The sequence below is a fragment of the Cavia porcellus genome, unplaced genomic scaffold (genome assembly GCF_034190915.1).
Source record: "Cavia porcellus strain 051 isolate PalLab524CR breed Dunkin Hartley unplaced genomic scaffold, mCavPor4.1 scaffold_5, whole genome shotgun sequence".
In the NCBI taxonomy this organism is placed as follows: Eukaryota; Metazoa; Chordata; class Mammalia; order Rodentia; family Caviidae; genus Cavia; species Cavia porcellus.
The window spans coordinates 35436773-35462024 of record NW_026947488.1 but is presented as its reverse complement, the minus strand read 5'-3'; the positions used below and the strand labels follow the sequence as shown (position 1 = coordinate 35462024).

Genomic DNA, 25252 nt, shown 5'->3' with positions numbered 1-25252 from the left:
ATATTTTGTAAAGGCCAGACAAAAGAGAGAGGGAGGATTTCTAGAATAAAAATTATACTCTGTTCAAAGTAGGCATATCATTATCTGCATCGAATGTAACATGATATCTTAACACTTCTGCAATTCACAATATTCTGTCATCTGGAGTAGTTACTTTTCTTATTGTTGAGACAGAATACTTGACACACAAAATTAAAGAAGGAAAGATTAATTTGGCTTACAGTTTGTGGAGGTTTCAATCCATTATCGGCTGGCTCCAAGGCAGGGTGGCATGGCAGATGGGCAGCTGTTCATGGTGGCAGGAGACAGCAAAAGCAGCTAGAGAGGGAGAGAGGGAGAGGGAAGGAGGAAAAGGGAGGGAGGGAGAGAAAGAGAGAGAGAGAGAGAGAGAGAGAGAGAGAGAGAGAGAGAGAGAGAGAGAGAGAATGAGTGAGTATGGCTCTTTCTGTCCCTTATATTGTATGCAGGCTACCAGCCCTAGGGTGAGTGTAACATTCACATCCTTAACCCCAGCACTGGACCATGAATCAGTCACAAACTTTAGATTCAGCTGCCTCTGAAAAGTCCGCCCCATGTCTTCATGAGGCTTTGTGTGGAGGCGCATCCAGACGTGAACCATAACAATGTCTGTTTTCCTCTCTGTCTGTCTGTCTCTCGGCTACTCTCCAGGATCTCACTGTTTAGGGAAGGGTGGTCTTGAACTCAGTATGTAGCCCAGGCTTGCCTTGAACTTGCAGGGATCCTCCCCCTTCAGCCTCCTAAATGCTGAGATTACAGGTGTGCACCACCGTGCACATTCACGTAGCAATTTTCGTCACTCTTAACTGGAGAATGTTAGTTACACTCACAAAGAATAGTGGTGGTTATTTAGATTGTATTCAAAATGTGTTCATGTGGGGGGTTTTTTGGATTTTGCATTGGCACCTGTATTTGCATTTGTTGTAACTATAAGGCCAATCAAGCAGGCTTCCTCCTTAGGGCTCTGTGGAAGGAGCCCTGAGCCTGCCACCGAGAAGATTCATACAAGGCATATACTTGGGGGGGAGGGGGGAGAGACGTCTTGGGAGGCAGAGGGAGGACAGCTGTGGGAGTGTAGGTCACATGTATGCGTGTGCACGCATGTGTGTCTCCGGCTGTTGTGATTGCTATAGTTTGGGCAATGCCTGCAGAGCCAAGGCCAGGCTCAAGTACGGCTCACTCTCTGGGAGGTGGAGGAGACGCAGACTGGAGAGCTTCCAGCCTAGCAAAGGCTTCCAGCCCGGGTCCCCACACTGCCGCCTCCACGCTAGACACCACGGAGAGCCGAGGGGGAGAAAGGCCGGTGGGCATGCGTGTGCACCCAGGCACCAGTGACCTGCTGGGATGGCGGTGACAGCTGGGACAGGCGCGCTGCTGGGGATGGCTCTCCTCTCTGCCCCTGGGCGGTCCCCGCCTCTTAAGGAACCCCAGGATCCTGCCCGGTGGGCTCGGTTGCAACGCAGTGCGCAGGCGCGAACTCTCGGCTTGCGGCAGCCACCTTGTTAGTGACATGCACGACCCGGGGCTCCAGGTCTCTAGTGTTCATTCAGCAGCGCTGCCGGCTGCTGAGGAAATTGTTTCATCTCCCAGAGGTTCGGATTCTGAATTGCCGGGACTGGACCAGGACAGGGCGGGGGTGGGAGACGCTTGTGGAGAAAGGGGCAGGGTCTGGCGGTGGGGGACAAGTGACCACAGCTTGATGTGGGAGTGGACAGCGAGGGCCATGATGGGGAAGCAGGTCCCCTCCCCAAGCACGCGGGCCTCCACACTGAGCTACAGCCCCAGCCCTTTATTTTTTAGTTGAGATAGGGCCTTGCTCAGTCACAATAGATCTTACTAATTGATATGTAATATATTAATCAAAGAGCAGCTGCTATGTTTCAATAAAAGTTCATTTAAGAAGGCAGATGGGCCAGGCATGGCAGAGTGCCCCTTTACTCCCAGCACTCCGCAGGCTGAGGCAGGAGGCTTACTGAGTTGGAGGCCAGCCTGGGCTACAAGTGAATTCAAGACCAGCCTGACCTGCAGAGTGAGACCCTGTCTGAAAAAAAGAAAAAGGCAGATAGCAGGTATATTTGCCCAGGGGCTTTCTCTATGCGTCCCTGACACAGGTAGTTCCAGAGACTGAACACAGGAGAGCTCCAAACTGGCCACTGCCCACAGGGCAGTAAACGCTGGGTCCAGAGTGCAGCTCGCCTCTCAGTGCAGTGCAGAGGTCCCTGCGGAGTCTGCAGTTTCTGCAGTGAATGGAGTTGGAGAGGCCTCCCCCTCCTTATCTCCTGCGAGTACCACGTTTGCAGACTCCCCGCTTACCATGGGGTCTGTGTCCCCAGACTCTGCAGTGTTCACTCTTGGAGCTGGCGCTCGCAGCTTCCAGCTGCACCTGGTGAGGGATCTCAATGCTGGCTTCCGCTTGCACCGGAGGACAAGGGTCTGCTTTGTAGTCTGTTTCGTGCCACATTCTGCGCATTTTTGTGCTCTGCCTGTGCGGCTCTGCTGTGGTGAAGGTGCCCTGGAGAAGCATGGACAAGCTGCCCGGGGCCCCCTGCTCCAGAGCCACTGTGTGCTCATGGAGGAGTGTTTCTCCCAGGGCTGGTTCCAGTGCTGTGAGCAGGAGCTCGGTACTAGAGAGTCAGCTGCATCTTAGAAGGTTCAGACAGGGAGATGCTGGGGTCCCTTAATGCCGGCAGGGACTAGAGCTGGCAGGGACCAACCCCGTGTCTGCCTGGGGAGCAATGGTCCTGGGCCCACTCAGTTTCTGAGGGCTGTGACCATAGAGGACAGAGTCCCGTGATGTACAAGCGCTGGCTGTAACTCAGTCCTTGAAAGGAGAGCAGAGGTGGCCAGAGGGTGCTTGGCGTGGCACAGCAGTGGCTCTTGCATGAGGGTTCTTGGTGGCAGCTGTACAGCCTTCCTTCTTTGGGGCCATCCCCTGCCTGCCTCCTGCGTTTCCTTCCTGCACCCTCTTCTCCAGCCCCACCTGCCTCAGCCTCCCCAGGAGGCAATTTGGGTGCTGGTGGACCTCGGGTCAGAGGGATCTGAGGCTGTGTGCAGCAGGAAGACTGGGAAGTTGCCTGGGACCCAGAGAGCAGGGGGTCCTGAGTACCCAACATGGGGGCCCAGGATACAAAGTCCTCAGACTGAGTGGTGAGCAGGGAAGCAGAATGCTGGGGTAGGACTCGTCTCAGTCTGTCTCTGTGCTGATCACACACTGCCACAGCCTGAAGATGTTACAGAGCAAAGAGTTTTATTTTGGCTCACAGTGCTGTCCAAGGTTGAGGACCTGCATCTGGTGGTGGCTTTTCTTGCACGGGCACCAAGAGGAGGATAGGAAGCCAGAACACACACTGTGTGTGTGTGAGAGAGAGAGAGAAAGAGAGAGAGCACGTGCACTCTAGCTGCTAAGCAGGGGCTCTACTGCTGAGCCACACCCCAGCCCTTCCTCTTCTTATGGATCTACTAGTAAGCTCCGGGGTCCCCACCTCATGACCTTTTCTAATCCTTGTCACTCCTGAAGGGCCCCACTCTAACACCAGGGTTGCATACAGTGTCACCTGCAGGGATTAAAGCCAGCACTGAGCCTGGGGACAGTCACCCAAGGACAGTCACCCGGCATCTGAGCTCAGCAGGACTGGCTTGTGGCAGAGGTCTGTCAGAGGGATGGGACGATACAGACCCATTGCTGTCCAAGGCCTGAGCCTACAAGGCAGGAGGTCCGGTCTCTTCCTGGGACCCAGCTCGTCCTTAGCAGGAGAGGGCGCAGGACTGCAGGGAAACGGAGTATGAAGTAGAAAGTCAACCTCTGAAGCTAAATTTGAGCACAAGAAACCAGAAATGAGCACCTCTTGTGCCTTTTTGCAGATAGACACAACTGAGTCCAGGATAGCAGGCCATGAGGCGGAAAGAGGCTTCTGCAGACCCTGAGTGCTTTGTTTTTGTCTTAATTTTTATTGGGACCAGGCAGAATGAATAGGTACCATCCAGAAATTATGTACAAATCTGCTGGTGGAATAATTTGGTTTCTGTCTGCTCTCTCTGTGCACCTCGATGAAACTTTAAGGGGTTGGAAAATAGCAATTCGAAGACAGAAAATGTGAAATAGAGAGGAAAGTGCTATTAGAGAAACATACCTGAGAGAAGAGAGGACACCCCCCTCCATGGAGAGTGGGGCTGGGTGCCTCGGGCAATGCCCCTTCAGACAAATACCAGCTGGGCTCCTGTCCCCAGAACCTTGGGTGTCAGGTCTGGTGCTTCTTATGGGATCAGGCCACTGAGGATGTTACAGGCGGAACCAACTAAACATTGAAGAAGATTAAACTCTTCTGGCTTTTAAGAAAAACCTCCTGCAGAAGAAGTGGCTAAAGTGTCCAGGAAGATAAAAGTGCTCCCTTCTCATGTTCCCCTTGGCAGTAGACAGTATCCCAGCCACTCAAAGAGAAAGACTTGTTTTACTGAGACAATCAATTGGCTTTGGGATTATCTCAAGTCTGAGATTCTCTTCTCTGCAGCAGTCTGAGGTCCCCAGAAAGGTAACTGCAAAGGTCACAAAGCCCCCAACCCCATGGAGAGCAAGCTTGTCCCCCTCCATCTCTCACACAGGGCAGGTGTGCTTTGACTTTCAAGGTGACGTTGCATGGAGAGGAACTGGGATGAAGACCATGTAGTTTCAAGCTCCTTACATAGTCTAGAAGTTATCCTCTGCCCAGAATTTAGCAGGCAGGCTTTCCTATTCTGAGGTCCTCTCTTCAGTCTGCTGTGGGGAAGCCTTTTAATTTGATGATTCTATTTGTTGACTTGTGTGTGCCAGGGGTCAGGCCCCTCTACTGGGTGCTGGAGATAGACTTCTTGCCCCTTATCTGCAGGGGGATGTGTTCCCACACTCATGGTGGATGCCTCAAACCTCAGCCAGCCCCACACCTGTGCACACGATGGTTTTTCCTGGGCACCCTCAAGTATAAGAACTCCTCCTGTATTCACTAAGCACTTGGCCCACTTTTTGCAGTTCGAGGAGGTGTAACTGAGAAATTCCCACATATTCTCTTTCTCCTTCTTTTCAGCTTCAGGTAGAAGACTTGTGTAGATGTCAGCAACCTTGGTATAGGGTTACTTTCCTTTCCTTAAACTGAGAACATCTGCTTTTTCACTTCCTCAAGGAACATGGTACGGCTCCTCTTTGAACTGCTAGCATTAATGCCCTTACACTTTGGAGCCTCCACGAAAACACAGTGATTGAACACAGGAGCTGGAGCACCGCGTCTGCCACCCTGAAAACTGAGAGGGCTGCTAAAGGCAGTAGCTTGCCCTGGATAGAGGGCTTCATGACCCAGCTGAGAATACTCATAGTTGCATTGTGCTAGTCAGGATGGTGCATGCTTAAAAACTTATGAGCTGTTTATTTCTCTTTCATATTTGCAAACCTTGGTTGAGCTCTGCTAACTGAAATCAGAGATAAAGTAGAAGTACTATATTACTACAAATAAACAGATAGGATCCCTCATGTCTGCTTAACTAAAGAAAATCTTTCCTTTCCTCTTGGGCCTCTAAAGAAATGAGACTCACTAAGTCCAAAATAACAGACTGAACACACAAATTCCTTCACGAAAGTGCCACTTAACTCGGTTAGGATAACAGCCAGGCATGGACCGTGGCCCACAAGTGACCAGTACAGTGGTTGTGTGGGTAAAGCACTGGTCCACAGATCTATAGACCTTCATTGTGCTTTTTATTTCTCCTGTGTGTAAAGAGTTAACTAAAAGCAACCTCTCCGGAGACCCGTGGCTTTGAATTGGCAAATTCAGTACAAGCGGTAAATTGGAGTTTTTTCTGCGTATCCACTAGAGCTACTCATTAAACTCTTGTGAATGCTGCCAGACGGTTGATGTCATGTGGGGAGGTTGAAACCCGCCGTGGTAGAAGTATTTACACCACAAAATAGGCAAATGTAAAAACTGGAGGCTTCTAGTCTCAAGAAAGCCAGCTGCTCAACATTTTCTAGCACATCACTGACTTAAGGGGAAGGCAAATATTTTAAGAGTAGAGTAAAAAGTTCGTATAGTGTTTAACAGGTGATGGATCAAAGGAAGGGGGAAAGCCTGGGGTGCAGCACAGGGGATGAGCGCTTGCTTCCCGTGCGTGACGTCCTGGGTTCCATCCCCAGCACTGTGAGATGGAGGGAGGGAGAGAAGGAAAGACAGAGTGACGGATGGAGAAACAGATGGACACAGAGACAGACAGACAGAGACAGAGATAGAGATGGAGACAGGAGGAGGGGAGAAAGAAAAGAACGAAGGGAGAAAAAGAGAAAGAAGAAAGAAAAGAAGCAGAATAGCCCATGACATTCCGGGCACCATTTTCATATCATAGTGAGGATCCCCCCGCCCCAAAACTTCTTTCGGGAAGGAGGTCATCACCACATTTTGGTTTTACATAGTCCTTTGGGCTTTTTATGTTCTTTACTCTTTACCAATAGCATAGACTATTAGTAAATAAAACAAATATATTAGAAGAAGAAAGTATTGAATTTAGAATTACACTTAACCATGCTAGTCAAGAGTGTTCATAGAGTACTTGAGGAAATTGCTTTTATTTTTCTACTTATTTGAGAATTAAAAAATATCCACTACTGCACATATTTCCTAATGAAACTGGTAAAACTGCACCCAGTGTTGCCATCCAAACCCAGCCTCGGGAGTTATGTGTTGTTTGAAATTGTGGACAATGAAAAAAGAGGGCCTGAGAAAAATAACACTTCATCCGGGCGTGGTGGTGCACACCTGTTATCCCAGCCTTCTGGAGGTTGAGGCAGGAGGATCACCGTGAGTTCAAGGCCAGCCTGGACTACATAGCAAACCCCTGTCTCAAAATACAAAAAAGAGGAGAAAGAAAAAAAGAAAGAGAGAGAGAAAAAGAGAGAGAGAGAGAGAGAGAGAGAGAGAGAGAGAGAAAGCAAGCAGAAAAAAAAGAAAAGAAAAACAATGCTTATAGAAAGAGACCTCACAACAAGTAAGGCCAAAATTCAACAGAAGCATCAAATAATCTTACAGATTTGAGACGCTCAGCAGGGAGCCCAGAAAAGTGGGACTTTGTGTGAAAATAATGAAAGCAGCTGCCTTGCAGAATAAGAACCTGAAACAGTCAAGTCTCACAAGGACAAAAGTCTGTCCAATCAATCATATTTCTGAAGTAATGTTTACAAGGAATAGAGTTTTATCTCTGAAAACTATTTTCCATAAAACTAAAATTAAATGAATATCCATGTGGAAAAATGAAGACTCTTAGCCTTCTGCTTTGCCTCACACACGAAAGCTATTTCAGTGTAGCTCGGAGTCCTATGCATGAAAGCTGACACTCAGCCTCTCAGAGCAATGGTCAGGGCCGGGCTGTAGCTCCCAGGCCAGGCCTGCGCCTAGCATACCCACAGCCCTGGGTTCAGTCCCCAGCACCACAAAAAACAAAAGCAGAATAATCTATAGAGACATAGAGAGCTTTAAACTTCCATATTAAAAAATAAAAAGGTGTTAGGTGTGGTGGTGCACACCTGTAATCCCAGCAGTCCAGAGGCTGAGGCAGGAGGATCACGAGTTCAAGGCCAACCTGAACTACAGAGCGAGACCCTGTCTCCAAAATATCAGATATACATATATAAATATACAAAAAGCTGGAAAATGTTTTAATCTGCTCAGCTACACTGTATAAAAAAAATGGATACAGGAATTAAAATGGCTCTCCTTGTACTAAGTCACCTCACCTAGATGCCACCTGCAAGTTCCATTCTGGTGGAGCTTTCTCCATCTACACCGCTTGATTATTCCAAGCTCTCAGAGTTCAACATCTGATGGGGTGACCCTGACATTTTAAAGCTCCTCCTGCTCTGAGAACTCATGGTCTCCTCTGTCCTTCAGAAGCTGCTCTGATCAGAGCATATTTCGTGGAGGAGAAAGAATGTGAATCTTCTCAGGCTTCCCAGGCTCCCAGCTGCACTATCTGTGTGCTGGGGTTCAAGGTCTCCCCCACCCTTATCTGCTCCCCATAAAAAGAGCTGTGGTAGGGCTGCAGAGCTACTTTCAAGCCCAAGCCCTCTCTGGCTTTTGAGTTTCTGACAGAAGATCCGTTTACCAGAGCATTGCAGCCCAGGTCTGCTGGCCCTGCTGGGGAACGAGGCAGTGGGCAGCACTCACTGTGTATCAGGTGCAGGACCAGGTGTGCTCAGGGCAGGGTGGCCGTAGGGTTGCCCAGGAGTGAGGTGGACAGATCTGGGGTCCCTGGAGCCCTGGAGGAGCTTCTTTCCTGTCTAGAGAATCCCACAGAGCCAGCAAGTTGCAGCCATGCAGTGGTGACCAAGGGAGCATGATATGAACTTGATGCCCCATGTTCTAGCTTTGTGATGTTGCTACAGGAGTTTGGATCAGGGTCTTCCAAAGGCTCAGGTTTCCAGGACTGGTCTGGGTTGGCACTATTGGGATACGCTGGCATGTTTAGGACATGGGGCTTAACAAGGCATCCTTAAGAATTAGGGTGATAGCCTCAACAGGAAGCATGAACTCTGGCCCCTTTTTTCCCCTTTTTGTTTTCTGAATGATGAGGTGAGGGGTTTTGCTTTATGGTACTCTCCTGCTATGATAAGCTGTCTAGCTAGAGGCCCAAGGTTTTAGACAGGAACCTCAGGAACTGTCAGCTCTAGAGCCTTTTCTCTTTGTAAGTGAATTAGCTCAAGTACTTTGCTATCGTAATGGAAGCTGAAAGGCATGGTTGCCAGTTGCAGCAGACACTGCCAAGTTCTTCCACTGCCTCTTGGGAGCTTAGCACTCCTGTGCATGCCAGCCTGGTTTCTAAGGGGCAGCTTTGCCTAAAGCTATCTTTCACCACTAGGTGAATTTAGGCCATGAGCACTGGTTGGAAGTTCTGCTGAATGAGTGTCTCTTGGGGGCCGCTGTCAGTCGGTGACTGGAGCACCTGAAAGACAGACACGCAGATTCCTCAGTCCTCTTTGGGGGTAACTCTGAGGCACATTCTGCACTAGCTCCCAGCATTCCCCTAGATCTCATTCACAGTGATCGCTCACTTGGAAATGCACATTGTGCGCTGGTTGTCTTCCCTGCCTTATTTACCTCTGTCTCCCCAAAGAGCATTCCCTGAAGTGGCCTCTGTTGCACTACTAGAACATGAGTCCCTGCCTCAGGTTCTGTGCAAAGAAAGTTAACTAAAATTTTTAAAATTTTCTGAGTTGAGTGTGTTGGCATGAGCATGTTAGGCAGCACTCGGAGACTGAGGCAGGAGAGTCATGAGTTCAAGACCAGCCTGGGCTACCTAGTGAGGTGCTGTTATAAAACAAGAAAAAGAAAAAAACAATTTTTTTTTAAACAGCATCTCTCTTTGTAGCCCAGGTGGCCCTTGAACTCACAGTAGTCCTCCTGCGTTAGCCTCCAGACTGCTGGGATGACAGGCATGTGCCACCATGCCTGACTAGGAAAAAAAAACTTTAAATGTGGCTTGGAGTATAGCTCAGCAGCAGAGTGCTTGCCTGGCATGCGTGTGTGGGAAGCAGCTGAGCTGGGGATTGACCGTACATTCTGGGCGAGAGCCAGCCCCAGGAGCACAGAGCATCAGAGGGGAGCCATGCAAACACATTTTTAGGACTACAGCAAGACCAGTCCAGCAGGTGCCTGGCCTTGGTGCTCCTCTTTGTTGACTATAGCACAAAGAGCTTTGAGAATGTTTCACTTTCAGTGTTCTCAACAGAACACTGAGACCTTGTACTTCTCAACCTGTCGTGCGTTTTCTCTCCTTTTTATAGCATATAAATAGAGGCAGACCATGCTGGGTTGTTACTGCTTCTCCGTCGTGAGGTCAGGTCCCTCTCAGTCCTAGTTTCCTTTTAGTTTGTGGATTAACAACTGGTGGTCAGCTTGTAGCATCCAGTTAAACTGAATCAGTGTGGTGCTGGGTGTGGAGAGCTGCCTGAGGATTGTTGCCAACAACATAAAAAGAAAAACTGGACAGGGTGATGATGGTGTTACTGGTTTTTCTGGTGAAGCTTGTCACACTAGTTTCCTGATATGAACTCAGCTGTTCTCATTGGAGGAACTCAGCACCTCACTGTTGGTGATGATGGTTTTGGTACTTTTTAGGGGGTGCTCTGGTCCTTGCTTTGAGTAATGCTTCCTGCCTCCGGTGCAGATCTTTCAGGCTGCTTGCACAGTCTGCTGGTGCAGACTTTCCAGTTTCCACCACTGACCTTTGGAACTTCCTAGTACAGATCATGAAACAGACTTGCGTGAGACATTGTCATAGGCTCTAGGCCTCCAGCTGGACTCATGCAGCTGGGATCCAGGCCCTTAGCTGGATTCTTTGGTAGCTGGATTTCTTCTAGTATATAGACGGATTTCCTATATTCTTTTTGTATTCGACTCTTTTGGTGACTACTATAAAAAGTTCTATAAATTGTGTCATATAATAAATTGTTTCCTTTGCAAACCCTGACTAAAAAAGTACCAGTCTACAGTATTTTCTTCATCTCCCATCACCCCCCACTCAGGACCCTGCTGGCTGCGTGGGTTGTAGAAGGTGGCGCCCAGTGTGGGGCCTGAGCACACTGAGGAAACAGCAAGCTGAGATCAGGGAAAAGACCCTCTGAGATTGCAAGCTGCAGGGCAACAGGACTAAAGTTTGCAAAGCATTGAGTAACTGGTTTTTCCCTGCCAAATAACCCTTTAAAGGTCTAGAGGGGTTTAGATAGATCTGTGCTGGTCTGCTTTTTCCCCAGTCCTGCTCCAAGCTGCTTTTTTATTCCCTCTCACATATGTAAATTTGTCATTTCTTTTTTTGGAAACAAACTCAAAAATTTTAGTAAGGTGTGTAGTCTTGGTAGGCATCCCTCTAACCTTAAGTAAAGCTTTGAGCATTTTAGTATACAAAGAATGAACTTTAGATCCTGAATTCACCATTGTTTTATACCAAACAATTACTAAATGTACACCATACCTGGAGTTGCAAGCATTCTTGGAGTGTGTCTTTGTCTCAGCTTGCTGAGTTGAATTCCCCCATGCTCAGGCCCTGCGTTGGGCACCAACTGCTGGGAGCTGTACAACCAGTGGGGTTCTGAGAGGGTGCAATGGGAGATTTACGGAAAAAAGTATTATGTACACTGAAAGAGAAGCTAGAACTGGGAGGGACCTGACTTCTCTGATGGAGAGAGCATGGTCCACTTCTTTATTTATACATGGTAAAAAAATAACGGGAGGCACATGATGGAGCTGAAAGGGCAAGGTCTCAGTGTTTTGCTGAAAATACTGAAAATTAAACATCCAGGGCCGACACCTGCTGGACTGGCTTTGCTCTAGTCCCAGCAGTTTGCTTACATGGCTGGCCTGTGGTGCTCCATGTTCTTGAGGCTGGCCTTGTGCTAGCCCTGAGTGTGTTGTTCATCTCCAGTTCATCTGCTTCCCACATGCATAAAGTGCTGGGCTCAGTTCCCAGACCACAAACAAAATAATTTAAAGTGCAATAGTTAATCTGCAGTGTGGATTCCACCCAAGTAGCTGCCAGATTATGAGCTCCAGTGTAAATAAGCACCCATGTGGACTCTAGCATTGGACAAAGAGGTCTGGAAGGGAAACTAAGCTTGAACACTCGAGACTGACTGCAGATCCTGAGGAAGACTGGAATGGGAGGCTCCTCTGTTCTGGGGTCCTTTGTCCAGCAGCTCATGGCTGGGGATGCCTATACATGGGACAGGAGAAGTCACTACCCATGCAGGCAGGGTTAGAGAATAGACTGCCACAGCTGGGGTGGCACCCTCTGGCCCTCCTCAGCCTCATTGCAGGTGGCCTGAGGCATAAGTCCAGGAGATGCTGCCACTCACAAGAGGAAGCCCCATCTGTGAGCATGTAGAGGAGGACACCAGGGTTTGTCCTCTCCAAATCACACCTGACTTCACACCAGGGAATGAGACCAGTGCTGAATCAGGTCATCAAAGTGGGGGCCCTAGGGTGACCCCTATGGCTGTATAAGAAGAAACTGGAACACATACACAGGCTCCCTCTTTCACTTGAAAGCCCTGTACCTTCTGAGACTGCCAACAAGGAGGCCACTGGAGAGCTAAGTGAACCTCTTTGCTTTAGGAGGTGATCCAGGTATCGTGTTATAGTAATACAGAACAGACCCAAAGCATGGGTTCACGGGATGGTGATTCTTGAGTGGCCCTGGTGGGGCAGGAAGAGTGAGAAGTCAGAATGCCTACATCCAGCTGGCAGAACTGCTGTCTATGCATAGGAGCACAACATGGGCACTGGCCACATGGGCACTGGCAGAGTGTCCGTAGAGTGGAGGAAATGAGAGCTCCCATGTCCTCCAAGGAGGGGAAGGATGGCCACTCAATGGACCTCACCTTATTTACACAGCAGACCTATAAAATAGCACAGAATATGGTTCCTAATTCTCTTTAAAAACATGACTTGGTGGGCCAGGGATTTAGCTCAGTGGCTCAAGTGCTTGCCTGGTAAGCACATGGTCATGAGTTTGATCCTTGGCACTAAAAAAAAAATGAAAAAGATTTTTTAAAAACATAGTTTGGCATAAAGGGGCTGAAGTATATTTCTTTGCTTTTGATTTCTTGCTTTTCCATAAATTAAGTTCTCTTTTCAATGAGAAATTTTCTTTTCTTTTTTTTTTTTTTTTTTTTTGTCTTTTTCATTTTTACCGGTACCAGGGATCGAACTCACGACTGCCTGCTTGCAAGGCAGGTGCTTATGCCGCTGAGCAAAATCCCCAGCCCCTCAATGAGAAATTTTCATCCTCTCAGAACTGTTTTAAAATATTTTGACTGTTGAGTAAGGGAAAAACCAGTGCTGGACAGAGATACAAGACATTTTTTAAAAACTTCTTTTAGAGTCACATAACTTAAATTGCCAAGCCAGAGCCTGGAATAACACTTTTCTGTCCAACTTGTAAAATCCTTGGTAATGCAAAGATAATTATGGAAATATTTTGGAGTCTGTTCTCGGCTCCAATACAGGGCCGCCCTGGACCTCTTCTGCCTTGCTTAGGAAAGACAAGAGCATTCAAAAGAAGGCAGTTTAACCTTGGTGAGCTGAGGCAGAATGGGAGGAGAGAGTCATGGGTCCCAGATGTGAACACGGCTTGGCAGGTGCCGGGCTGAGTCCAGGGATCTGCTTCTGTCTAGTGGAGTGTAAAACAATCAAGATAATGAGCTTTTGCTTACTAACCCTGCAATCTACATGCCCCTCCTTATCACACTACTACAAAGACAGAGTGAAATAGCCATTAGGAAGCTTTCCTGGCTGCCTCTCCTGGGCTGCAGGGAGATGTGAGCCAGGCCCTGGCAAGCTCAGGGTTTTGAATGCCACCAAACACCAGACTCCCAAGGCTCTGTGAGGGTTTGTGCTTGGGACCTAAATCACGGAACCTAGGAAACAGGAGCTGGGGCAGTGCTTGTGAAAGGACACAGTCTCCTGTGGAGGAGTCCAAGAGCTCTGTTATGCAATGTGCTAATAGCAGTTAATAACAAGGTGTGTGTGTTTGACACTTGCAGGGAGCAGATTTCAAGGTTCTCAGCACACCGAGTGCTAAGCATGTGAGGGGCTGCCTGTGTGCGCCACCTGACCCTCACCGTGCCACGGTGCCCAGGTGTTTCAGAATATCCCGGTGCACACAGCAGATGTGTAAGATCATTACCTAATAATTATCTCCTCCCACCCAACTGAGAAGAATGTAGCTCAGCTAAATAAATTAAGAGGAGAAGAATGAGCCCAGCATGGTAGTATACACCTTTAATCACTCTGGGAGGCTGAGGCAGAAAGATTGCAAGTTCTAGCCCCGCCTGGGCAATTTAGCAATTTAGTGAGACCCTGATTCAAAATAAAATATAAAAAGAGCTGGTGATGCAATTGTGTATCCTGAGCTCAATCCCCAGTACTGAAGAGAAGAAGAAAAAGGAGGAGGAAGAGGAAAGGGACACCTCTATACAATTGCACGTCACATTTCTATGGATAACAAAGCACATGTATGTAGGACAGTGGTCCCATAAGATTACACAGCCTAGTGACAGAGATGTCTTGGCCCTGTGAGATGCACAAGGTCCCTGTCGTGGAGCGACCCCCCCTTATACACCCCTCAGACTGTCCAGCACTGACTGGCTAGGCAGGAGCAGAAGTGGGAGAACCTTGTCTAACATGAGATCAGGAAACCAGAGGTCTGGGTTTCAATCCCCAAAGCCAGGCAGCAGCAGGTGCGTTGGCCACAGCAGTGGCTTTACACCTGTGCTCGGTCACCTTGAGAGGAAAGGGTTGGACTGCCTAGGACCAACCTTTGGGGACCCAGTAGTTGCCCTAGAGTAACTGGGAAAGCACAGCATGGCACTTGGCCTGCTCCTCATGGACCCAGCCTGGTGCTCCTGGGAAGCCAAGGTGTCTTCACTTCCTGTTTTCCCTTTCACCCACTGCAGCATCCTGGATGGTCTTTCTGTGGTATAGACAATGGTGTTGTAAATATCTGGAAAGATCCAGGGCATGTTGGACTCAGCTTTCTAAAATCTATTGCTTCACCCTTGAGAAAAACCAAGAAGAGTTTCAGTGCTCTCAGTCTGGAGTTTTCCAGCTTCTCAAACTGCAGTACATTTTGTTTTCAGTCCAGCTGTTACCTAGGTGACGTCTGCAGGGAGAGGTAGGGACTAAGGGTTAAGGGAGAAGTGTTCGTGTAATGTGCTGTGAGCTGTGTCTGGGATTTGGGAAGAAAACTATTGGAATACGCCATAATCTTCTGTGCTCTTCGGGCCTTTATTTGCATATGTTTTGCTTTTGGTTGTGTATTTTTATTAGCACATGTTTGCAACTCATAGTGAATACATTTATCATGGAGACTTGGTACTAGTGTGTTTCTAATTTTAATCTTTTCTACTTCCTCTTCCCGTCCCGTATGTTAAGAACAAGTAATGTCGTCTCCGTGTACCATCTGCGTGGACTGTGGGATGATCCTCAGCTTCCCTTCTGTGGGAGGCAGCTGCTGGGGCACTTGGCCATGCACTCCTATCCTCTGCTACTGTCTGCACCTAGGAGGGACAGTGCCACCTGCCCCTGCCCATAAATTCAGACCAGACATCGAAGTGAGGATAAGTTGAGGTTAAGATGTATGCAGGCATCAGCAGCTATGATGGTTAAACTGGTAGAACTCTGGAGTCCAAAGTAGGCAGAATTCCCTGCGTGTCTCTGTTAATTGAGGGGCTTTTCTATGGAAAACATTGCAACAGCACCAAAAAACATAGTTCTGCATGAGGACTGAAGTCCTGGCTCTCACTTTTCAATTCCTGATGTGCCCAGCCACATGGAATCCCCCAACGAGAATGTCTGAAAGAAAACAGGCGAGAGACTTAGGCTTGGTGTAAAGCAGGGTACGCATTTGGAAAGAGGGTCTGTGCTTCTGGGCCTGAAGAGTTCATTGGCTCCTGAAATTCCCATCCCATTCCTGGCTCTGAGCACAGCACTGTAGCCTGTGTGGAACAGCTCCAGCCTGCACTCTGCTAGTCAGGATGAACCTCAGAGGGCTGGGCTTGGGCTCTATTCTGATGCCAAGCTCAAGTCTGAGCCTCTGAAGCCAACAGGGTGGCTCTCAGGAGACCTTTGGAACTTGGCCTTTGTCCCAGCAGGACCTCAAGAGGGAAGAAAGGCAGGGAAGACACTGCCTGCCCTTTAAAACCATGGAGCTGTGGCTCAGGGCCTCAGGGAAGTGAAGGTTCTGGAAAGAAGGGCACACACTGTGTTGTTTTCTTCTGGATGAGATTCCGGTTGGAGCTAAGGCAGCTCGTGCATCTCTGTGCAGAGGAACAGTGCTCACGTATGTGCCCTGTCTACGTGGATTTATGCTTTTCTGCTTGCTGAGGTGACCCCAGGCCAGCCTCAATGTCTCCTTTGTCCTTCTGGCTCTTGGTTCCTGGCTGGAAATGAAATGACCCCAGTAAACTGCCAGGGCTGCCGTAGTTTCTATACCCCAGCCCTGTACCCTGTTTCCTATTTCCTTTATCTTGGATGGCTGTAGTCAGGGGGTGAGCGGGTCTTGGGCATGTTACTGCAGGCCCTGCATAGCCTCCCAGGAGGGAAGAGCTGGGGACTTTCTGGCTCTCACTGCACCCAGGTGTGTGCTTCCCTCCATGGTGAAGATGGAAGCTTTGTGGCCCCGAGGGAGGGGTTGTTGGTCATGAGGCTGGAGCAGAGCAAACTCCAAGCTCTGGTCACCAGGGGTGAAGCAGGACTGTGCTGTTCTCCTGCCCTCATTCCAAAGTGAGCCCTGCCTCGCCCCCTTAGAGGACAGAGAGAGGGAGGCCCTATACTCGCTGTCCCTCACACTAGCTGACATCTGTAAACAGTGCTGCTGTGGCTGCCGCCTGCCAATCCAGCAGGGATTCCCAAGAATGCAGGGCCCTCGCCTCAGTGCCCTCCTGCTGACCTGGCCTGTGGAGGGGGCTGGCCAGGCTCACGATGACCTCAGCCCATTGCAGAAAGATTTCCTGGGAGACACAGCCCTTCATTCTTCCACCGTCCCGCTGTGATCAGCCACGTTGAATCTCTGAGCTTTCGGGTGGACTGTGGGACATCTCATGTCAGTCTCTTTTGGATTCAGCGTAAGGTCAAGCATAGGCACAAAGCCATCATTATGCTCCCCACCGAGGGTCCCCAGGACCTTCTGCGTCAGCTGGGCTTGGGCTCCATTCCGATGGGGGAGGAGTGGCGAGGTGGGGCACAGTCTAGGAGCAACGCAACAGGCAGGAAATTGGCCTGAAAGGAGGTGGAAGGGCTTTGGTGGGAAATAAATGGCACTGTGTTGTTGACGGAAAAAGATCTTGGCAGGACTGTTGTTGTGAGTGTTCTGCGGCTTAGAAAGGAATTTCCTACAGGCTGGGCTAACCATTGCAAATGTCTCTACCTTCAGGAGTCCCCAGTGTGCAGCAGAGACTTGCCGGGAAGACGTGGACCATGGGCACCCGAGCTCAGGACAAGCGAGGAAGTTTCTTTAAGGTAAAGGGGAGTGGGGTGAGGGCTTTGGGGATTCAGACACCAGCTCTTTCCCTCTGCTGGGCCTCAGGGAGCTGGGGCATCCCAGCAGCTGCAGGGGAACCTGCTCTCCCCACTTGTGGGGATGGCCCACGCTGGTCACCATGTCCTGCAGTGCCACAAGGGCACAGAGAGGCACTGCACCTCCCAGGGCGGCCACCACATCTTTAAATGCAGTGTGTTCAGCTCCTCCCTACAGTTGGGTGATTTCATGGTGCTTGAGGGGAGTTGGACCAGAGACCTGCTAGATCTGCCTTTCGCTGGGGTGTGAGTCACACAAACGCACAAAGTGCAAAACCAAAGATGCCTGGGCCTCCCCTTGGCTGAGTGAATGTTATCTGTGGTGCATTCGGTCCAGCTGCCCCAAAGTTTTTTCAGTGGTAAGAGAGGAACCCATGCATAATGATGGGAACTGTACAGCCTTTCTGTAGAAATTGATGTCAATGGCAGTAGATTACCTTGCTCACCAAGTCAGGTAAGCATTTAAACAGGATGTGTGTTTAGTTAAGACTTGATGATCTTTTCTAATTCACATTTGGGGATTAATTCCATTCTCCATTCTTATAGCTTTTGGCTTTGTTTCCTTTCACTCCCTCTCAAATTAGTGATTACTGTTTGTAGAAAATTTAAGAAATACAGAACCAGCAGGGCATGGTGGCACACAGCTGTAATCCCAGCACTAGGGAGGCTGAGGCAGAAGGATTGCTGCAAGTTTGAGGCCAGCCTGGGCTACAACGTGCATTCAAGGCCAGCCTACACTGCATAGTGAAACTCTGTCTCAAAAAGACCAAAAAACAAACAAACAAAAAGAAAATATAGGGAACCATGTAACAAACATTTAAAAATGGAGGCAAATTGAGCATTTGAAATCTGTTATAAGCAGATGTTCAAAATTCCAAGTCTTGTCTCCAGAGGGAAAATAGTGAGGAAATTGTGACTACATAAAAACTACCCCAGCCATCATCCGTGTTCAGGGGTGTGTTTGCTCTGCTCTGAGCACTCTCAATTGTGAGGATGCGTGGTAAGGATGTGTTTGCACTGGGCACCCCGTTTCCAAGAGAACACGACAGGTGCATTGTGTAAGCTCTTGACTGTACAGAATCCACCAGCAGAGCCAGTTGCTGAAGCAAAGCTAAATTTGTCCCTGAAACGGGACCATCTGGATGAGGTCCTGTGAGCAGCCAACCCAGGTGCAGGTGGGAGGAGGTCTGTAGGACTGGGAGGCTGGCTGGCTGAAGTCCTTCAAGCTGTATCACTGAGGTGGTGAGCCCGCTGGATGGCACAGAGGCTAGGCTGGTGGAGCGAGCCAGGGCAAGTTCCTCGTTGATAAATGAGCTGTTTCCCCAGGAGAGCAAACAGGACAGATTGCCTTGGAGAAACTTCCTGCAGCAAACAATGAGGTTATTTATTGGTTTACAGCCTTCACATTCTGGGCAAATAGATTCTAAAAGAAAGAGTTAAGTGATATTGACACAGATGGTCTCGATTCTCAGTGCTCATAGTTAAGCTCTGTGGTCATCCACACTCTCAATTCTCAGATGGTTTTGTCAGCTTTCATCAAACCTGTGTGACTTGTCCCCATCAGAGAGCAGAAGAGGGGAGGGGAGAATCTAGGGTCCCTGCAGACCAGGCCTAAGCCCTCAGGAACCTGGGCTGCACCCCATGATCACCACCTTCTGATGCTCGGGAAGTGGAGCTGGATCAGACACCACAGAATCTAGTATGAGGAGAAACTGACAGTCAGCGACAGGCCCTGTGCAGGTTTCTTAGGGCAATGGATGTCAAATGGGGCCCAGTCGTCTGCCTAGGCTGACGTCCGATGCGTTCCTGTTTTCTGCACCCCTGTGGAAAGTGTTTGTTTGTTTTTATTGTCTCAGCAGGACAGCGGGTAGAGGGCTTGCCTTGTATTTCTGGGATATATAATTGTATTTCTGGGATACGTTATAAGGTGGAGGCGTGAGACTCCTAAACCCGCTGGGAGCTGGGGGAGCTCTGCTTCATCCACTCTGGTCCAAACTGGCCCGTGGGAAAATGTGCACATAGAGGCTATACAATTTTAACTACTTAATTTGTGATTGTCTGGGTTGAGTTGGTTTTGGTTTTGGTTTTGGTTTTGGTTTTTTTGTCAGAGCTTAAATTGTTTAATTTATTTATATTACATGTTGTATGTAAATGGTGTAGTTGCTATATATGTATGTCCTTTCTCCCTCCATCCTTCACCTTCCTTCTTTCCTTCTTTTCTTTTTTCCTTTTCTTCCCTGTCCCCCTCCCCAGTTAGTTTCCAGCACTAGGGGTGGAGTTATCCTGAGGCTGGAGTAAATTGCCCTTTGGATACTCAGGAGTAATTCTTGGAGGCTGCTTTTCCCGAGCTGGAGTGGAGCTCAGTTGCTGGGATGCTTGGCCCTCAGCCCGTCCTGGGACCCACTGACCCTTCTGTTGTGCCTCGTGCTAGGTGTAAGGGTCTGTGATCAGCCAGGCTCTGACCCAGGCCAGGGGAGCAAAGGCAGAGGCGCTGCCTAACCTCAAACAGCTGGCAGCCTGGCTGCTGAGAAGGATGTTAAGCAAACATCACAGTGCCAGACACATTGTTACCAACCAGAGAAGAAAATTGCTATGTGCAAGAATTGAAAAGGCTCTGAGAATCCATCCTCCAGCTCAGGGCTCCAGAGAAAAAGCTTTCTCAAAGAATGGACTTTGTAGCACGGAGGTGAGCTGCTTACTGTCTGCGAAGGTGGGCTGTGGCCAGATTCCAGGGCCGGTCTCTCAGAAACAGCCCCTTCATCAGGTGTGAGAATTTTGACTGCATGCTTGACTCTTGGTTATTAGACTCTCGGTTATTAGAGAGCTCATGTCACCAGCGGAAGGCACATGTGACCAAAAGGCAGCCCTCGGGTCTTTCAGCATTTCCCTCCCCTCCCTTGTTTGTCTTTCTAAACCACAGCTGCTCACCACCAGGAGCAAGCTGGGGCTTGTGGCTTCCAGTCTGCCCTGGCTCAGGGAAATGACTCATAATAGGTTCGGGTCCTGGGGTGGCCAGATTGCCTGAGCCTTCTGGGACCGCTAAGAAGGTCTGTCACTGGGATCACATCCTGGAAGGCAGGGCCTCACGTGGCCTGTGCTGGACACACATTTTCCACAGTGTTTGCAGCACCATGATTAACTTTTCCCAACCACCTGTGGAAAATAACATCTTCCTGGAAAACATAGGGGGCTGGAAGTGGGGGTGATGCCCTAGACCAAGTAGCCAGCATTGTCTGCATCTGAGTGCCCGACAACTGTCATCAGATTTCAGGGCTGTACTAGAAGAGAGCAATGACCTCAGATAGATGTCACTGCCAGCTGGCGAAGTCCCAGATAGTCCTGAGTTGGAGGCTGGGAGGTGCCCTATCATCTTCAATGCGTCCCCTGAGTTACCTGCGTCCCCATGCCTTCTAGGTACCAGGGACTAACACGTGCTTCTCCAGTTCCCAAAGTCTGCACCTTCTTCCCCCTTCCACGCCTGCTTCTTGCTTAGGTTCTTGCCATCTCCTTTGTGGCTCTGTCCTTCGTTGCTGTCACCGAGCCATCCATCCTGAGGGTTCACCTCACCTGCCCTTGCTGGATCCTGTGCCATCTGCAACTTCACCCTTCCCTGCCTGTACCTGTCTGGCTGCTGCAGCATCATGGCCTACCCTGAGACGCATAGCAGAGGCTTTGGGAACCATGAAGAACAGAGACACAGCCGCTGAGCTCAACCCAGAACTGCAGTGAACGAACAAATGAATGAAGGGCTTTGAAGAAGCCCAAGAGCCAAAGTCTGGCCACCAACTGGAAAAAACAGGAGTTCCCTCAGCTCTCTGCCTCTTCCTAACATTTGAAAAAGTATTCCATTTTCAACTGTTCTGTCTACACAGCACATGTCTGATCCCCCAAACCTGGCCCAGCTGTCCACTCTGGACCTCAGTGAGTGCTAGTGTTTGGCTGTGGAGGATTCTCATTCTGTAGAAATTCATTCCTCTGCCAAAGACAACAATTTACTGTTATGTAATAGTGGATGGAATGGCAGAGGAATGAAAAATGATACTTAGAACAAAAAGTCCCATTTTAGCCAATAACTTCATCGACCAAGTCCCTGTGTGGATCTGTGTGCACCTAACAGATGCCATTGAGAGGAGCCCGCTGGCCTCTGTGGGTTCCAAGCATGTCCCCTAGAGGATGGGAGGGAAACAGCGCCCTCAGGTGTCCAGTGAGTGTGTCAGTCCCTCCGTCCCCTGCTAATCCCAGCACCCTGCATGGGAAGCCAGCCATCAGAGGTCCAGGCAAACCTAAGGGTTCCATACTCATTTGTTTATGATAAATCACAGTGGTGCCTACCGCGGTATTTGGGTGTCTCTTTGGTTTTCCAGAAATAAAATTTTCATAGACACTGACAGCTGCAGGATCCTAAAGGCAGTGCTGTGCCATGGAAATACAGTGTGAGCCACAGGTGTAATTTTAGATTTTCTGGTGGCCAAGTGATAACTGCTAAATAGAAAAAACCAGAAATTAATTTTCATAGTACACTTTTATTTAACCCAGTATGTAAGATGTGTTCAAAAAGACAGTGACAGTGTAATGTTTTTTAATTTATGGAAAAGACACATTGCTGTGAATCCCCTCAGCCCCTCCTTCACTTTGAAAGCACTCATCCCATGTGTGGTTCGGGCTTCTCTTCTGCAGTGGCTCTGGAGCCCTCTTTCCTGAGCATCTTCAGTTTTGCTGTTATTTCTGCCTCAGTGTCCTGAGCTGATCCAAAACACTGACCTTTTGTGGTCGTTTTGACTTTGGGGAGAAGCCAGAGGACCCGTGATGCCAGACCTGGTGAATAAGGTGGCTCAGGACACAACGTCATGGTTTTATTTGACAGAAATCACTGTAAACATTTGAACAGTGAAGGATGATCTTAAAATATGATGAATGTGTAAACTTTAGAATCCATTAGAGTGAAGGACACATCACCATGAATCCCTCTTCAAAGTACTCAGAATGTTCCCTCTCATTCTGAACACACTTAACCCACTGTCCCTCCACTGTGTCTTTTACTGTGTTTAGGCTTTTTTTAAAAAAAAAATTTAAGCATTTTCAGGAACTTTTGTCATCCATTGGATCCAAATGATCATCGTATCAGCGTGTCATGAATATAAAAATAATTAATCAGGTCTTTTACATTATTTTTGATACCATGTCTCTTTTTTAACTGACAAAAAGGTATCTATTTACCGCATACAGCATGTTTTGAAACACGCCTTGTGTCTTTGTTTCGGGCATGATGGCACAGACCTATAATCCTAGCACTTTGGAGGCTGAGGCAGAAGGATCAATGTGAGTTCAAGGCCAACCTAAACTACATAATGAGACCCTGTTTAAAATAGGATACCACGGTGGCTGGTGACTACCATGCAGGACAGCAAAGCCTTGCTGTTTCCTCCCTGCACAGCCCGGGAAGCTGAGATGCCTGTTGCTGTCAGCCGTGGCCAGTGTCCCACCTGGCCACCCAAGGGTGCCCTCTGACTGCTTCCCACTCCTGCCTGCTTTGTGCTGGGAAGCCATCTGGAGAGGTGGAGGGGGCCATGGCTTCTCTTTTGTTGCATGTACATGGCTCCCTCGCACCAGCTGCTCCCAGCGCCCATAGGTGCTGGGTCAGCCCCCAGTGCATGAGTTTCCAAATGGGCCATGAGCTCAAGGGATGCCAGGTCCTGGCAGTGTCTGCAGGAAGCCATGGACTGTGAAGTTCTGTGGGGTGGTGGCTCCCACACACGGTGGCTACCAATTCCCCGAAGGCCGCACCTCCAGTAGCACACTTATCTCTGAGCTCATCTATAGATTAACCCACATGTATGCAACCGTGAATTCTGCCTTAAAAGAGTGTATATGTTCAATGTAGTAGGCAGCCCTGGAAGAGCTAGTTCTAAGCTGGGCAATTAAGTGACAGAGTCCCTGTCCTCTCTTCCGTAACATGAAATGCTCACCATGTGTTGTCCTTCAGCTCAAGCCCCTCAAGTTGGCACAACCTCATAGATGTGGCTGTCACCAGTGGGTCTTCTGGTCCAGGTGACTTGGATAGAGGCAGATTTTCTAGTGTAACCATTATTTAAATGTCTTTGTGTGGTAAAGCACAAAATTCCATGGACAGCACAGAGTGAAGCTGTGAGACCTGTTGCTGGGAAACTGGTCACCCAAACCACAGTGACTTAATCCACACGGTTCTTGAGGATTAGAAGGCCGTGTGCAGCTTTGCTGAGACCTCAAGTTCAGGTCTCTGTGGCTTGGTACTGGACCATCACTCAGGGCTGCAGTCGCAGCTGAAGGCTCAGCCGTGAGGAACCTGCTGACACACTGCTCCCCCCCCCTTGCCCCGCTCCACCACCAGCACAGCTCAGGTGGCTGCCATGTGGTCCTTCCATGGGGCTGGCTGTGGGACATGGCACCTGACTTCCCCCAGGGAAAATGGCACAGATGACAAATGGAGAAGACCACAGCCACCAGCTTTTCTAGACCCCTATGTCGATGCCAGAGCCCATCACTTCTGTCCTGGTCCATTTGTTAGAAACTCTTCAGTAACTAGCTCTCTCTCCAGGAGAGAGGACACAGTGTGGAGACAGGGACTTTGGCAGCTGAAAACCAGCCTTTGGCAGTGTGCCATTGCACACTGGAAACCAGCGTGGTCACAAGGCTGGAAGCCTGCAAGCCCAGGCAGGCCTGGGGCTGGGGTGATTGAGAGGGGCAGCAGGCTGGTAGGATGTGACCAGCACCACCATCCACAGGTGGGCGGCTACCAAGTCCTGCCATGCTTGCTGTCCTCCAGAATGAATGTAGACTGCTGGATTGCTCTGGAAAGGTCAAGATTTTTGTGTAAATCTGGAAATCCAACTATTTTCCAAAAAAAGGAAAACCACACTTTGAAGATCATCTCTGATGCATCGGTGGCCAGGCTGACTCGTGATGGTTCTAAAACATGACCACAGGGGCCTTTGGGGACACTATACCCAGACTGTTGCCATCCACTTCCAGGAGATGCAGAAGGCAGGCAGGCTCTTCCCTTCCTCTTGAACCTCCCTGAGGACAAAGTCACATTATGGCATTCGAGGAGGGGAAGGAGGAGCCCTAGTTTCCCTGGATCTGAGGTCACGAGGGCTTACAGCACATATTCGGGTTCTGCAGTGGCTGTCACCTAGGTCTCAGTGGACCAACACCAAAGGGAACCTGGTTTTCTTCCTCCTTCTCCTCTTCCAGACCTAAGTCCTTTCAGCTCTGTAACTGACTGGGACGCCTTGGGGTGGGCTTTCTGAAGCTTGTTTCTCTGGTTTATTCTTTTACAAAGTATTTGTTTAACTAACAATGCAAATTATACCTATTTATGGGGTGGCATAACATTTTTTCTTGGCAGGAAGAACACTTAACTTCTGTGCTCAACTGTTTTCAGGAATCTAATACATTGTTATTTACTGCAGTTACTATGTTGTTAATGGAGCCTTGGATTTATTCCTAGTCTCAAACAGAAATTTTGTATCTTTTGATTCTCTGACTGTTCCTTCTTTCTCAGAACTCTGTTTCTGAGTTCAACCTTTTAGCCCTTGTCTAAGGAAGGTCATACAGTATTTGCTCCTGGTCTTGGCTTGTCACCTAACATTACTTCCTCAGGGTTTGTGTATGTCATAAACGAAAGAATTTCCTTCTTTTAATACATTCTTACTGGCTTGAATGACCAGTGGTACCCGCATGCCTGTTCCATCAGCCAGCTGTACCACCCAACTTGACTGTCCTGTGCCACCTGATGGGACAGTCCTGCCCGTTACTGTGGGTGGGTCAACGCCTCTGGGCTGTGGCATTGAGGGCAGGCAGTGCCCCACTGTACACAGTCATGGTGGCTTTGTCCTCATCTGTCCTGGATGCTCTAAGGGATGTGAGGTATTGGGCGATTGCAGCTCTAGACCGAAGGCTCGTTTTGACTTAGTCACTCTCCATGGTGACATCTGCCCTTCATCTAAGCCCGGGCGCTCTCTGCACTGGGCTGCATGAGTCCAGAGGATAAAGGTGCAATAGGGTGTTGGGGGACAAGATGGAATGGGGGAAGTTGGTATCTTCAGGGGGTGAGAGAGGCCTCACAACTCATGCTGGGCAGGTGGGGCAGTGTGGGGAACCAGTCACCTGTAATG

General features: G+C 49.1%; 1 protein-coding gene across 9 annotated transcripts in view; it reads left to right on the top strand.

The window, feature by feature from the left end:
- Positions 1-25252, top strand: part of Rin2 (Ras and Rab interactor 2) — a 170100-nt gene that overhangs the window by 64059 nt on the left and 80789 nt on the right. For 3 of the 9 annotated variants that reach the window (XM_003476376.5, XM_013159807.3, XM_013159811.3), the window contains one exon: positions 16957-17042. In XM_003476376.5, the coding sequence (XP_003476424.2) occupies positions 17001-17042 (42 nt within the window). In that variant the 5' untranslated portion in view covers positions 16957-17000. Of the gene's footprint in view, positions 1-15673; positions 15865-16330; positions 16654-16956; positions 17043-25252 lie in introns of those variants that run through there. The other 6 variants (XM_013159806.3, XM_063248632.1, XM_013159808.3 and 3 more) reach the window with 6 other exon arrangements.